Source organism: Haliotis asinina, chromosome 9 (assembly GCF_037392515.1).
Source record: "Haliotis asinina isolate JCU_RB_2024 chromosome 9, JCU_Hal_asi_v2, whole genome shotgun sequence".
Classification (NCBI taxonomy): Eukaryota; Metazoa; Mollusca; class Gastropoda; order Lepetellida; family Haliotidae; genus Haliotis; species Haliotis asinina.
The window spans coordinates 29860934-29875448 of NC_090288.1; the positions used below are offsets into that span (position 1 = coordinate 29860934).

General features: G+C 41.6%; 1 protein-coding gene across 5 annotated transcripts in view; it reads left to right on the plus strand.

Moving 5' to 3' along the window:
- The window catches only part of LOC137295902 (NACHT, LRR and PYD domains-containing protein 14-like), an 86209-nt gene extending 72082 nt beyond the window's left edge, over positions 1-14127 (plus strand). For 3 of the 5 annotated variants that reach the window (XM_067827476.1, XM_067827475.1, XM_067827473.1), the window contains exon 2: positions 6712-10779. In XM_067827476.1, coding sequence (XP_067683577.1) covers positions 7044-8846 — 1803 coding nt within the window. In that variant the 5' untranslated portion in view covers positions 6712-7043 and the 3' untranslated portion in view covers positions 8847-10779. Of the gene's footprint in view, positions 1-1389; positions 1459-6711 lie in introns of those variants that run through there. The other 2 variants (XR_010957609.1, XM_067827474.1) reach the window with 2 other exon arrangements.
- The last annotated feature ends 388 nt before the right edge of the window (positions 14128-14515 follow it).

A 14515-nucleotide genomic window follows, 5' to 3' on the forward strand; every position in this document is an offset into this window, starting at 1 on the left:
CTTTGAACGGGAAATAAGGCGGTGGATAAGAAATTAACAGTATTTCATTTTAGGCTGACCCGCTAGCAATGAGTTCTATCAGCCAGTTCGTGTTAAATATATGTTAATTAATCTCACATCTCACCTTGAATAAGTCTTTTACATCAGAAGTGTAACGATGGAGAGGAACTAAGCTGTTTAAGCCTTTTTCTTAGTTCGTACTATCAACCTCTTCGTGTTTTACTCTCATGTTAATTTTAGCCTACATTTAAACCTTAAATCTGACGTGTTTAGTTGGTGAGGAATTATTATCTTGAGGACTTTTCCTCATCAACTTCTACAGTCGGTTGATATGAAATGATCAATATTTCACGTAGCCCCACTGGCAAAAATTTCCTACTATCAGCCAGTTTGTGTTGCGAATGACTTGTTAATTTTTGGTTAACACTTTAATCTTCAGATTGAAATTTGTCAGTACATACTCAAGCCTGTTACACCCAAATGATTAAAGTCTGAGATCTGCAGTTTTGCGTGATTTCCTCCCACTTTTAAGTAGACCTGCCGCGTATGCACGTAAACACTGTTCAAAGCACGGATACTGACTATGCGTCTCAGCCTAGATTCATCTTCCTGTTTGATTTTCGATCCACATTCTTTTTCACAGCATGTGATTATGTGAGGGAACTAGGAAGTGGAATCTAGCTTGACCTGCTTGGTATTTATTGATGTCAGTATGTCGTTCTAAACAGCCTAGTGAAATCAATGGCTCGTCAAGCCACTGACCCAGGCATGGATACGATAGTATTATTGAGTGAGTGAGTGAGTATTGGTTTATGGCGCGTTCAGAATTTCACGACAGATACTACCAGCATCCGGAGAATAGGACCCGGGTCTTCATCGTGATGATGATGATGATGATGATGATGATGATGAATAGGACCCGGGTCTTCTTCATCGTCATCATCATCATCATCATCATCATCATCTTTCACTACACCAGTACAAACGAGCTCCAGAAATAATGCAAAGTTCATTATCTTAGTTCATTCTGGGCGTGAAATATACTGTGCTGTAAAGGTCAACTAACAGTAAACACTGGCTATACTGTACAGCCCGATCCTCCCATGCGTCCAGCTGCAACTGAATGTAACCACCATCGTACAGCCTGTTCACTTGCGGGCGGTGTTTATGAATGTTACGTAGCACGAGCAATATTTCCGCCTGGCCTTCTCCGATATGACACAAGCCACATACCGAGAATGTCACTTTTCTAAAACCGGAACGCTCGTCTGTCACGTGACCAGACGTCGCGCTCTGTCAACTGTCCAGCCCTAGTTTAGCGTATACCTACTATACATACCTACATGCGTGGCTTCCACGTGGAACACCATAACTTAGTCTGGCATTGACAGTCAGATAGTGAACGATAGGATAGAGGATAGTGCAGTCTCACAAGACAGATTACCTGGTCGTGAAGGGGTAAGTAGGCTTCATGATGGGGGTGAGGGTGGTGGGGGGATGTTTTATTGAGGATATATATCTCACCAATGTCTGTATTTAAGCGCTGTGAATATTCAGCAAAGCGAAACGTTAAAACGTATATGATAAACTTGTATGGACGCAAACAGGTTGTGGTTTGCTAGTCGGTAAGTCTCTCATGTACGATGTAAATACAAGGTGTGCATGTAATTCTAGTTTCAAAATTCCATACTGCACGGGATGTTGCTGAGGCATCCTTTTTGTATGGTGGGTTTTGTTGTTATTCCATGTTATAAGGATCATGAATTCATATCGAGACGTTTTAGTTTACCATTTCATCGATGGTTGTAGAAAGGCGCTGATTCGGTTTACTGTTAAAGCATGGATTTTAGACTCTCAGAACTATGATGTGATGGGGTACTGGGGGATATATCTCTTTCTCGCCCCAACACGTAAATATTTAGACGTTTTTAATGAACGGCAGTTTAACGTGTTTCAAACTCTATTACGTAGTGGGTGAGTGTCTGAGGAGGACACCAGAAATGTGCTTCACTCATTGTACCCGAAACCCGGGTATCCCACTGCCCATTGGTAAGAATTGATCTTCAGCAACCCATTCTTGTCGTAAGAGGCGACTAACGGGATCGGGTGGTCAAAGTCGCAGACCTGAGTAACACATGTCACTATATCGCAGTTTTGTAGATCGATGCTCATTCTGTCATGAAACTGGGATGTTGCTGGGTAAGGGGACCACATGCATACCGTGACATGACGGGTATACCACGTGCATGAATAGAGTCTTCTCTGGGAAACAGAGACCGAGTCTTTCATGTTGCAAAATAAATTCGGTTCCTCGCCGAAACTTCGACACACCGGTGTTTCGAATTACACGAAATAAGATCTGCAATGTGCTTGTGTGAAAATTATGCGACGCTGACGTCAGGCAAGGGCATCAACAAACTGTTATCATCAACAAACTGTTATCATCAACAAACTGTTATCAACTCACTGGTTAAATCACAAATTAGAATTTTATTTAGGATGGTTACGAGGAAATAAGATAACTGGTTTAGGAAGTTTCCTTCCGAATTCATTTCCTACTGTGTGTGCTCATGTACCATACCTTCTTTAGCCTCCCCTAGGTGTTATCCAACTATTAGTATTCATTACTGTTACGAACTTTGTTACATATTAACATTCTGGCGAAGAAGGAAACTAATTACTGCGTTGCATTTTCAACCTGGAACAAGTTTTAAAGGATCCGGCCAGAACGGTGTTATTATCATAGTAAATCGTCGTTTCACATGAACGAGCGTTGTATTTTCTGCAACAATTTGCCTGGTTTTCGTTCGGCTGACGCGTGGTATTTCCAGACAAATCGACTGCAGTTATCAAAAGTATCTAATTCTGACGAAAAACACATCTTGTGCACGTAACTATGCGTGATCCTGATTAACCGGGTTCAGCTAGGCCAATGTACATTCTTATTTCATTCGTGCTTTGATCGGATATTTTCACCCTTAGAAATCCATGTTGTACGGGACAATATCGGTCCTTATATCACTCACTCACCCACTTATCTACCCACTCACTCATCTACCCACTTACTCACTCATTCACTCATCTACTCACTCACTCACTCACTCATCTACCCACTCACTCACTCATCTACCCACTCACTCACACACCCAATCATTCGAATCTACATAAAGACCATGTCCTATAGCCACTTACGTACACTATCTGTGTACATACGAGGAGCGAGTCTGTCAGTGCAGACTTGGTGTGCGTCTATTTACATACCAAGGCCGTAAACACTGACTATATTACCAGTGGAATGTGCTAAGTGCTGTTGTGTGGGTTGCCTAAATGTCACTGGAACATATAGGATGGTAGACACTGGAGGACCAATCACAGTATCTTCTTGTTCCATAAACAATCTTGATCTCTTTGGTTGGACATATTCACGACAAACGTACAAAGTTGTATTTCGACCCACTTCCACTTTTTGAAGAAAACTAAATATCCAAACATCTCCAATTCTTTATTAAAGGACCCGTCCTATTTTCCCTGGTTAATATGCACCCCTACATAAACTTGCCGTCCCGAGGTTTCCATCATTTACTAAAATGAATGTCCGTAAGGGTCAATCCCTTACTCATATTACTTTCCCTAAGGTTCCATCCCTAACTGATATTAATTTCCCTAAGGCTCCATGCCTAACCAATATTACTTTCCCTAAGGCTCCATGCCTAACCAATATTACTTTCCCTAAGGCTCCGTGCCTTACTCAAATTACCTTCTCTAAGGCTCCATCCCTAACTAAAATGTCTTCCCTAAGGCTCCATCCCTAGCTAAGATTACCTTCTCTTAGGCTCCACCCCTTACTCATATTACTTTCCCTAAGGTTCCATCCCTAACTAATATTACTTTCCCTAAGGTTCCATCCCTAACTAATATTACTTTCCCTAAGGCTCCGTGCCTTACTCAAACTACCTTCTCTAAGGCTCCATTCCGAACTAAAATATCTTCCATAAGACCCCATCCCTAGCTAAGATTACCTTCTCCAAGGCTCCATCCATTACTCATATTACTTTCCCTAAGGTTCCATCCCTTACTAAAATTACTTTCCCTAAGGTTCCATCCCTAACTGATATTACTTTCCCTAAGGCTCCATGCCTAGCCAATATTACTTTCCCTAAGGCTCCGTGCCTTACTCAAATTACCTTCTCTAAGGCTCCATTCCGAACTAAAATATCTTCGCTAAGGCTCCATCCCTAGCTAAGATTACCTTCTCTAAGGCTCCATCCCTTACTCATATTACTTTCCCTAAGGCTCCATCCCTAACTAATATTACCTTTCCTAAGGCTCCATGCCTAACTAATATTACTTTCCCTAAGGCTCCGTCCCTAACTAATGTTATCTTCCCTAAGGCTCCATCACTAACAAAAATTACTTTCCCTAATGCTCCATCCCTAACTAAAATTACTTTTCCTAAGGCTCATCCCTAACTAATATTACCTTCCCAAGGTTCTTCCCTAACTAATATTACCTTCCCTAAAAAAATTGCGTACCTTCCCTCAGATTCCATCCCTAACTAAAATTACCATCCTTAAGGTAACATTCCTAACTAAAATTACCTTCCCTAGGGTTTCATCCTTTACTAGAATTACCCTCCCTGTTTCCCTAGGGTTCCATCCCTGACTAACATTTGCATCCCGAAGGTCCATCTCTGACTAACACGACCGTCTCTAAGACACCATCCCGAACTAAAATGACCGTCTCCAAGGCCGCCGCTAAGGCCCAATCCCTAAGCAATATGACCATCCTTTAGGTTCCACCAATAACATATATGACCATCGCTAAGGGTCCATTCCTAGCTATTACCTCCGTCCCTAAATATAATGGCCGCCCCTAAGGTTCCATCCGAGACTGTCCCCTATTTTCCTACCTCTATCTAAACTTTCCGTCGCTAATGGCATCCAAGCGACATCAAAACCATAGGAGATGCAACATTCCCATGACAATGTCCCCATCTGCCAAGGGCGATCTCCTTAAATTATACAATCCACGCCTAATTTGCAACATATTGTCACCCAGCTACAGATCTGTCGTTTTATGCAATGTGAAAATCAGCTCTCTTCAAGACGAATCACAAAAAAGCGTAAGAAACTGATAGAGGAGTCACAATCAATATATTGGCGCCCTTGTTTTTATTTTTAAAGAGATCCGTCCGCCTCTCAAGTTAAGAGGCGAGCTTCATTCCAACAAAAATCTGTTGATGGATCCTGTCATCCTGCAGTGTGTCTTGCAGGTCATCTTGCAGGTCATCCCGTAGGTCATCGTGCCCCAGTCAATCCATGCTGATTGCGCTATTATGAATTCATCACACACGCTACATGGCATTCAACGTCATCATATGTCCAAGTTTGAATCAGCATCAATTAGGGCCCCATTTCCCTGGCTGTAAGCCTTTAATAATACAACAGTCTAATTTTACCCTGTAATTCACATGTCGAACGTTTCCAGCGGTTGCTCACAGTCTCAGTTGAGTCATACTGTTCATTAAACCATGACAAGGCAGAGTGTTATTTCGTGCATACATATTCCTTTATCGTAGATGTTTGGATCTGGGACGTGTTGCTCGGGGAGACATCAGGTAATTCAGTTCCAGGAGACGAGGAGATTGGTGAGGAGGGTGTCCATGACGACCACCTGGGTGTCAGAACACAGTGGAGGTCAATTTTCAGTACTGGCCCGATCTACGATCTACGTTACAATCACCTTAGAGTAAAGTTTAGTCTCCGAAAATATGTGATATTGATAACAACAATTTATTCTATTTAAGCTTTAAAGGAGTGCCATTGAACTCTAAGATGCACAACCATTTGTTCATTGTGGCTTTTGCATTACAGAAAGGACTGAAACAGTGAGAGTGAATGCGTGAGTGAGTTAAGATTCGAAGTCTCATCTGCAATATGTCAGCCATATCGTGACTAAAACTACTAAATTCATCATACACAAGTATGCTATGTAAAAACCCCGAAGGACAGTAAATTACTTGATTATCACAGAATGAGTTGAAACTAGCCAGCATATATCTTTAAAAGTAGAACAGTATTTTGGACAACGCAGTGTACAAATGGGCTGTCGATCGCCAACAAGTGAAGATAGATCACCATAAGGGACTGAAATAACGTAATGTGCAGTTGAGTGGCTGTGAGACGGACCAGAACACAGGGCCACATCACAGCTTGTTATTGTGAGACGTCTCAGTGCTTGGCTGCTTTCTGTAGCGACACTGTTGAAGTGGGTGGTTATTGTTGTCATGGATGTCATCCCTTGTTATGTCTCGATGTTGTCGTAACGTTATCTTGGGGTGGACGTCCTCTGACGACGTCGTGATTCATGTGTTGTCTTCCAATTATTATCTCCCTGTTGGTTATGTGGGGTTGGTTTACATTACATGTTGTTCAAATAGATAGCGACCTGTATTGAATCATCTGTTCAGTCATCTTGTACTGAGACACAAGTCTTGGTCTATAGTATCTTTAATGGTTGTAAGGTTGTAAGGTGCGTTGTAACGTTTGTTCTTAACTGACACTAACAGGTGCCAAAAACGGCCTAAACCATGCCCACTCACACTTAGTATGTTCACACTATCTACCACTCCCATGTCATATAATTATGGTGTAATCGTCCTGGAACGAATTTCAGTTTTCTGGGATAATCATTGACTATTTTCTATTTCAGATTCCGAGTCAGAATCGCAGCGCCCTCACACGCCACCTTGGAAGTTCTGGCGGAAATTGTCTACCCGCCATGTTGACCGAAAACCACGTGACCGGAAGGATATCATCAAAGTGGAATGGAGTACGTCCGCGAATGGCGATGGCGACCCCTTTGATGACTGTTTGACTCCACTGAACAGTACTCTACCTGATGTGGTGGAGAAAACGGGATTGTGTCGAAGCAATAGCCTGAAACCGCCCCCTAAACCCCCAAGACTGTTTCTGTTTCGTTCAGCAAGTATAAACAACCCACGTAGCTCACTAGACGGCGGTTCGGCAAGGAATTCAGTGGTCATGGCTCAGCCAAAGAGCACGTCATCGGAATTTGATGGCAAGAGCAAGAAGAATATATGTGTCAAACAGGAGAACGGTAAGATTAAACCTGTGATTGTGCCTGCTGATGACACGGAAAACAATAACGTTAGGGATGATGGTGAGAAACTGGACGTTCTTACATCACTAGGCAACAACTCCCCAACGCTGCAAAATTCTAGTCATAACAAAATGAAGATAGTCACATCTGATTTGACACCAAAGAAGCCAGTCAGATCAAGGAGGAAATCTAGTGAGAAACACCAAGACGTGTCTCGACAGAAACTGATAATGCAGAGCATTCTGGACTTGTTTTGTCAGAGGTTGGATCCATTCCCACTGCTGAAGGAGCTTCACGAGGCTTCCGTGCTCAGTGACAATGATGTCTTGGCCTATAAAGGCCACCCTGACCGGAGGCTGATCTGTGAAAGTCTCGCCAATGCTGTGGGTGAGGGATCTTATTCCCAGTTCGTGTGTTTCTGTGATGTCTTGAGGAAGTCTGGTAACTACGTGGATATTGTTCAGCTTCTGGACGTGATGAAGGAGGTTGACCAGCTAGTCCACGATATTCCCTGTGTCGCCGATGACGATAATCCGATTCTGGCGGATGAGAAAACGATATGTTTCGAGATCGGTTACTATAATCCGGAAACGTTTGTTCTTAAGCCTGTCGTTGAACTGGAACGGGCCCGCAATGACCATGGATTAAGCAAGAGATCATCCAGGATCTCTACTACATCTTGGGACACTTCGAGTGAAATGAGTAACGGAATTACCGATCAGTGTGATCTCATGATGAATGTGTGTGTCACTGGGTATAGCTTAACCGGAAACAGAGCTAAAGCCCTTGCTCGTGTCGTAGAAAAATACACTTGCATCTTAGAGCTTCGTATAGGGAAAACCCAACTCTCTGGAGAAGACATTACAGTGTTGTCGAAGGCCCTCGGTTGTAATAAGGGCATCACATCTCTGGATGTTCGGCTAAATAACATAGATGCTGTAGGGGCATCAGCTTTGGCGGATACTTTGAAGGTTAACACATGTCTCCGACAGTTAAATCTGTCTTCGACTGGTGTAGAGCTCAGTGGGTGTCAGGTAATTGCCGGTGCCCTTATGAACAACAAGACTCTGGTAGAGATCGATATGAGCTTCCTCGATATTGGTGACAAGAGCTGTGAGTATTTCAGAGACATGCTGAAGGCCAACTCGACGTTACAGAAGCTGAGACTAAGAAGCAACAACATTTCCTGGCCTGGTTGTTGCACGTTAATGGACGGACTCAGTAGGAACAGGTGTCTTACTGAACTCGACCTCAGCCGCAACTATGTAGGAGACGCGGGGGTGGAGATCCTCAGTCGATATATCCCCGAGAGCATGGTCACAGACATCAGTCTTGAGAACTGCGGGATCACATCAGATGGGTGTGGGGCTTTGGCTGAACTTCTTGCCATCAGTAAGAAGCTGAGGAGCATCGACCTGAGCGTCAACTTCATTTCTGACACAGGACTGATGAAGCTTGCTCCTTGTTTGGAAAGGAGTTCCACTCTCCAGCAGGTGGGACTCAATATGTGTGGCATCACCAACGATGGCTTCTCCAAACTACTGGACGTTCTGGAGAAAAATACCTCCATCTCTCTCCTGAAGCTGTGCTACAACAGACTGGGTAGGGAACACAACAACCCAGCTGCAACATCAGACAACCTTAGGTACAGACTGAGGATAGTCACTTCATCGAAACCTAAACTGAAGATCCTCCTCTGGGGAAACTCTTTTGAGGATTCCTGATCGGCTCCTCCTTCATGCTGGCCCACAGAACATTATTTCGTGATAATCTTTCGTGAATCTGATAGGAATTTCTTGTAATAAGACTATTAACCCCACGGATATTCACGTTTGAAACTGTAACAATTCAATACCTTTGACGATCCTGTGAGAATTCTTGTTTTCGTTCAACGCTTCCATTTCAAGGTTCTCGATGAGGACGTCTTCAACGTTCCACGTCAACGAAATCCAGGGTTTTATACTCATACGTTCACAAAGACTGTACATAGTGATGAGGATGTGTCTGTTGATATTGTCCTGCAGAATGTGACACTGCTCCTATAGTGTAAGAAGGATGTACCACAGTGTGTGGATTATTCATTCGTCGATTCCGAGAGGTTGTGGATATTTCGTCAGTGTGTGGACCAACTTGTTTACATTCTCAACATTTGCACATAGGGCTGTGTACGTGTCATGTAATGACGTCTCTTCTGTTGTTCCCGTCGTCGTATAATCGTCCTCGTGTTACTGATCTGACCTACAGGATCGGATGTAAACACGGAAATGATAACATTGTCTTGCGGAGTGACGAGTTGTACAAAAATTGTGAATTAACCTGGATGTTGTAGGTGCATTTCATAAGACAACGGACACATATTTCCTGACAATATCTGTAAACTTTAAATGAAATTGTATCAGTATTGTACTATTGTATTCAGGTCTGTCATTTGCTTTGTGATATACACATGACACACTCTCAAAAGGCAGGTCAGAACTACCAGAAGACGTGTTTATGTTAACGCTTTTTGACATACCTTCTAGTGCATGTAGACATTATCAAACATATATGCAATTCATTGTCGTCTTGGATAGTCAGTAACCATGAAGACCGGGTACGATGCCCAGTCTATGATCCCTCCGTTGTGGTATGGCTAGGATAGTGCTAAAGGCACGGGGTCAAGTGAGGTGGGCATGTGACCTTGTTTGGTCGCACCTTTGTAGGAGCGAGCTTGACGTGACATTGCCCTGGACAGTAGAATTCAGTCAGTAGCTAATCTGCTAGGTGGATCTCTTGTTATCGACTCAGAGGTCAGAATATATGCTAAGAATACAACTACGTTGGAGTGTTGTGACGTATGTGGGTGAGGTTGGCAACGGAAATCGCTGTGCCCATTGTCCCGTATACGCTCATATCATGATTCACCGTTTGTCTGCAGAAATGCTAAGCATCTAAGACTAGTCTGTCGCACAGTCCATGAACCGCATTATTTCCCCTAGGAACAGCCTCCCTTCAGCGCTAAAGCTCTGAATGAAGCAAGTATGGATTCTTTCAGTTTCAGGTTCCGAAACACCATTCTCACCGTAACTTTTCAATTTGAATGGGATTAATGTTAACTATAAAATATTCAAATGATTACCGTAGGACCTGTATTGCTGTGGGTTTTCGTTCGAAGAATACACGTAATGATATGGTTGAAATACTGTTCAAAGCGGTGTTATAGCAAACTCACTCGCTTTCACGCTCGTATTTCAAAGGAAAACATTCCTACTATAAGCATGTGATTCTCTTCACGATATAACATCATTTGGCATTCCCAGTGTATGTGAGTGTGTGGTCGTCGAGCTGCAGATGGCTATGGATATGTCGAGATCGGATCAATAATCCCAAATTCTTATTCTAAAGGTAACAAACCACTCCAATTGTTTGTTATCAAGAAGGCGCAGAAATACAGATTCCAGTTTCACTCCAGTCTCATTTTGACTTATTACAGATTGTTTTTCAAATATTTCACATGATATGTAACTGTATTTTAGACATCAGTTCAATGCATTCATCATTTCATTTGATGTGATTTGACGACAATCATAAACAGACCCTGAGACCAAGTATGACTTTGTTCACTACCGTATTCCCTCAATTAAACGCTATATTCTGATTAAAACGCCGAACCTCGAATGATGTCTTCAGTTGTCATTGCGATTAAATGATAACGCTAAAGAGCGTCTGAAATAAACTCCAGGGTGTTAAATGAGGAAGATGCAGTATTTCGTACAAATACACGTGCGATAAGTGATCTCGTCACACCCAGGCGATGTACATTAGGTTAACATCAAATCTAATACATTCCGAAAAGAATGGTCTTATTGTTGCCTGTTTTTATGACGTAAGTACGACGATATCAGAACCAAAGTTTCTATTTTGTCTGCACAATTACCATACCTTATTACAATAACAAATCACTGGATTTCAGAAAATGTTAAGTTACAGCGTCTTCATATGAAACAGAAAATGTTCATTGACGGAATATTCCACCTCTCCTGCTCGTTGGTCAGAGATTTACCGGAATTTGTTTGTTGGAATAGTACTCGTATGAGACTGCCCATGCAAGATTACCACAGTTTCATTTCTGAAAATGAAGAAGTCTCTGGTCTCCTTTTTGTTATATACTGCACAAAATGAGATACGGATACAGGTATTTTTATTACTGGTATTTTATCAGTGTGCCAATGAATAAATAAACCATTATTCATAATTTCTAAATTTACATAAATCCGTAACAATGTTTGTCAAGTATATTTTATTTAAGAATGCACTTTTCACTGAAATAAGTTCAATCCAGAGACTTGATGTTAGTTTAAGGGTAAGTCTGTTTGCGCTCTTCTGACAAGCGTTTCCATGGTGATCGTGACATTTCCAACCGAACTGGCTTCCTGTGTAAATACTGTACTAACAAGATGTTAATTAAATCGCCAAACGCTTAAAGTAACGCCTTTGTAGAATAACAATTGAATGTCTCACACCTGTATTGCATCACCTCGGAAATTAAGAAAACCTGTATACAGAGATCATACAGATACAATCTGCAAGGAAACCATATCTGTAACGTTGAAGATTTTTGTTTTATGTTCAAGAAATCTCGGTACTGTCACCTTTTACTGTTTTGATGTTCTCTGCGCTATGAAAATCTTGACATCTGATATGACGTTATAAACTGATTGACTCACGGCGCACAAAGAAGCAATAAACATTTACGAACCATTCCCGATACCCTAAGTCGTAGTTGTTATGCACGCTTTGAACGATATTTTCCACTTGCAGCCTCCCATTCAGGTTGAATGACATGTTGCCAAGCCCTCTGTAAATATTACTGCTCCAGTGCGTATGAGGTACATTCCGTCTTGCCTAGTCAGAATCTGGAAAGTGCACCAGAAACAGACACTCTAGATACGACAATCAATACTTGATAAGCTATATTACAGGGCTATCATAAATGTGGATGTCAAGAAAGATGGTGTTCCGTGACGCCACCGACACCGACACCTTGCTTTGGTTCACACTGCACATTTCCACAAACCATGAACCTCCATGATATAAAAGACACTGGCCTTCTCTTGAGCACGGTATTTCGTTATATGATAAAAACCTTTAAACGATATCTCGAGATAACAGAGGTTGACATTGTAGTTGACCCGAATAGATGCACTGCTTGTGTTTTATGCCATCTTGTGTCATCGTGACATGTAAGTCTAACAATCGGCCTCCTGGAATCAGGCTGTTAAACATTGATAAGGATATTCTGTGTCTCCCTGAAGTGTTGCTGAAGTGTTGTCTTTCGGAAAATATGCAATAGTGTTCTGGAAATAGTAAGTCGACCTTGACTCGATAGTGTTATGGATATTACCCATTTTCAGCATCATTACATTTTGAAATTACGATAAGTGAGGGCAAAGTGACCAATTTATTTAAGTCGCCGCAGTCGACTGTGTAGAGTTGCCTCCCGTATACGCACCAGGAACCTGTACTCGTAGTTCGAATCTTAGTGTGTCATCACTATAAGTGCAGTCGTTGGTTAAACGAACGTGGTTAACTCATGAAACGTTCATCGCTTTGGCCTTGACACCCAATACACATTAGAATAATATAATATAACGGTTTCAGACCTGACCAGACAAGTAAAATAAATAGCTACACATACACACACGTTCCTCACGTGTGTACAATGTATGAAGCCCATTCCCAGTGTCCAGTTCAATGATATTGCTGGATTATTGCTAAGAGCGGCGTAAAACTGAACTCACTCTCTAATCGTCCTCTTTGTTTAGTAACAATATATCAGTATCCCTATCAGTGTTGAGCTATATACAGAGTGAGCTACATCAAAGACACAGACTGTATGAGAGATAGTATCACTCGTGTTATATCCGGTGTTCACGATATCCAGTACATGATGTTTAACCCAGGATCCTATACCCAGTTACTCAGTTTAACCTGTTTAAGTCATTTCTAGTCACACCTTTCCTTCAACAATCATAGTACTGGCCTGGTCAGAGAACAGAATAAGGGACAAAGCATTGTCTTCTTGGTAGGGTCCTGGCATATTGATAAATTATTGTTCCAGAAAATACTGAAAAGCATAGTTTGTGAAAATTGTTCAAACCATGTTTCCAGTATTTGATGCTCATGTATTCTATAGAACATGTGATTATTTTAAAATATATAGCGACCCCTGCACAATCACTGAAGAATGCGTGGTAAAGAGGGATAAAATGATCGGTCCCTTGGCTTAGTTGCTATTTACTATACCAAGTAATGCAATTTCAGACATTCTGTAGTCGTCATTATAGTAATCGTCAGTCGACAATATAAAGCTGTACTGTGTAAATATTCAGCATTACGAATGTAGTATTATTGCATGGTACATTGAAATGATATGTCAACATTTCTCAATTATTTAACTCATAACATGAAATCCTTCTCGTGATCATCGACTGAGAAACAAATCCGGTTGTCTAAGCTTAGTTCTGTTAAACTGAAGTGTTAAATCTAGTGTTCTGTTAAATCTAGTATTCTGTTAAATCTAGTGCTATGGTCTTGAAAACTGTCATTTGTACACGGTAGTACGTAGTGATATATAGCTGATGACGAATTTCGACTTATATAATATATATACAGTTCCACATTATTGTGATACAACCCGATTTGTTATGCCTATGTTAATTGTTGTATCTAAGTTGTACTGATGCTTGTATGTTGATGTCGGCTACTGACATCACAACTAGGATTTATATTTCGTATTTTTATTCTGCTCTACGAATGGTTCTGTACATGTATACATGTATTGTCCGGCAGATTGTCCGGGGTTCGAACCCAGACTCTCCTATGCAGATGCATGCATAATGGTACTTTGCTACCTCCACTTCCCTGTTTCCGATGCATGCTCCTTTGATCTACCGAAGTCATCTGGGAAGACTTTTCACATTTAATGTATGTGTACACAAGTCCAATAAATTGACGTTCAACTCATTATGTGTTGTGTTAATCAGACATAACGGATGCGCCCTCGCTACGTGCTCCGAGTCAGTGTGGTGTTAGGAACGGCTTTAGAAACGGCATTTGTTGTAAATGTATATTCAGATCTACATAAAGCAGAGATACTTGTTGGTGTAAACAGTATCCATCGGGTTTGAATCAACGCTTGCACAATCATACAGAAGTTGAATTTTCAACCAGGTAGAAACAGTTTTTTTTAATTTAGTAAAGGGGAAATCTGTAGGACCATTTATCCCTGAAGAAATCTAATGGCAGTGCCTGACAGTGGGGTGTACCGGAGAGAAATCAGTATATAGAATAACTGTCAGTATACAGGACAAGGGTCAGTTAACAGTGCCGGAGAATCTCTCCATGACCGTGG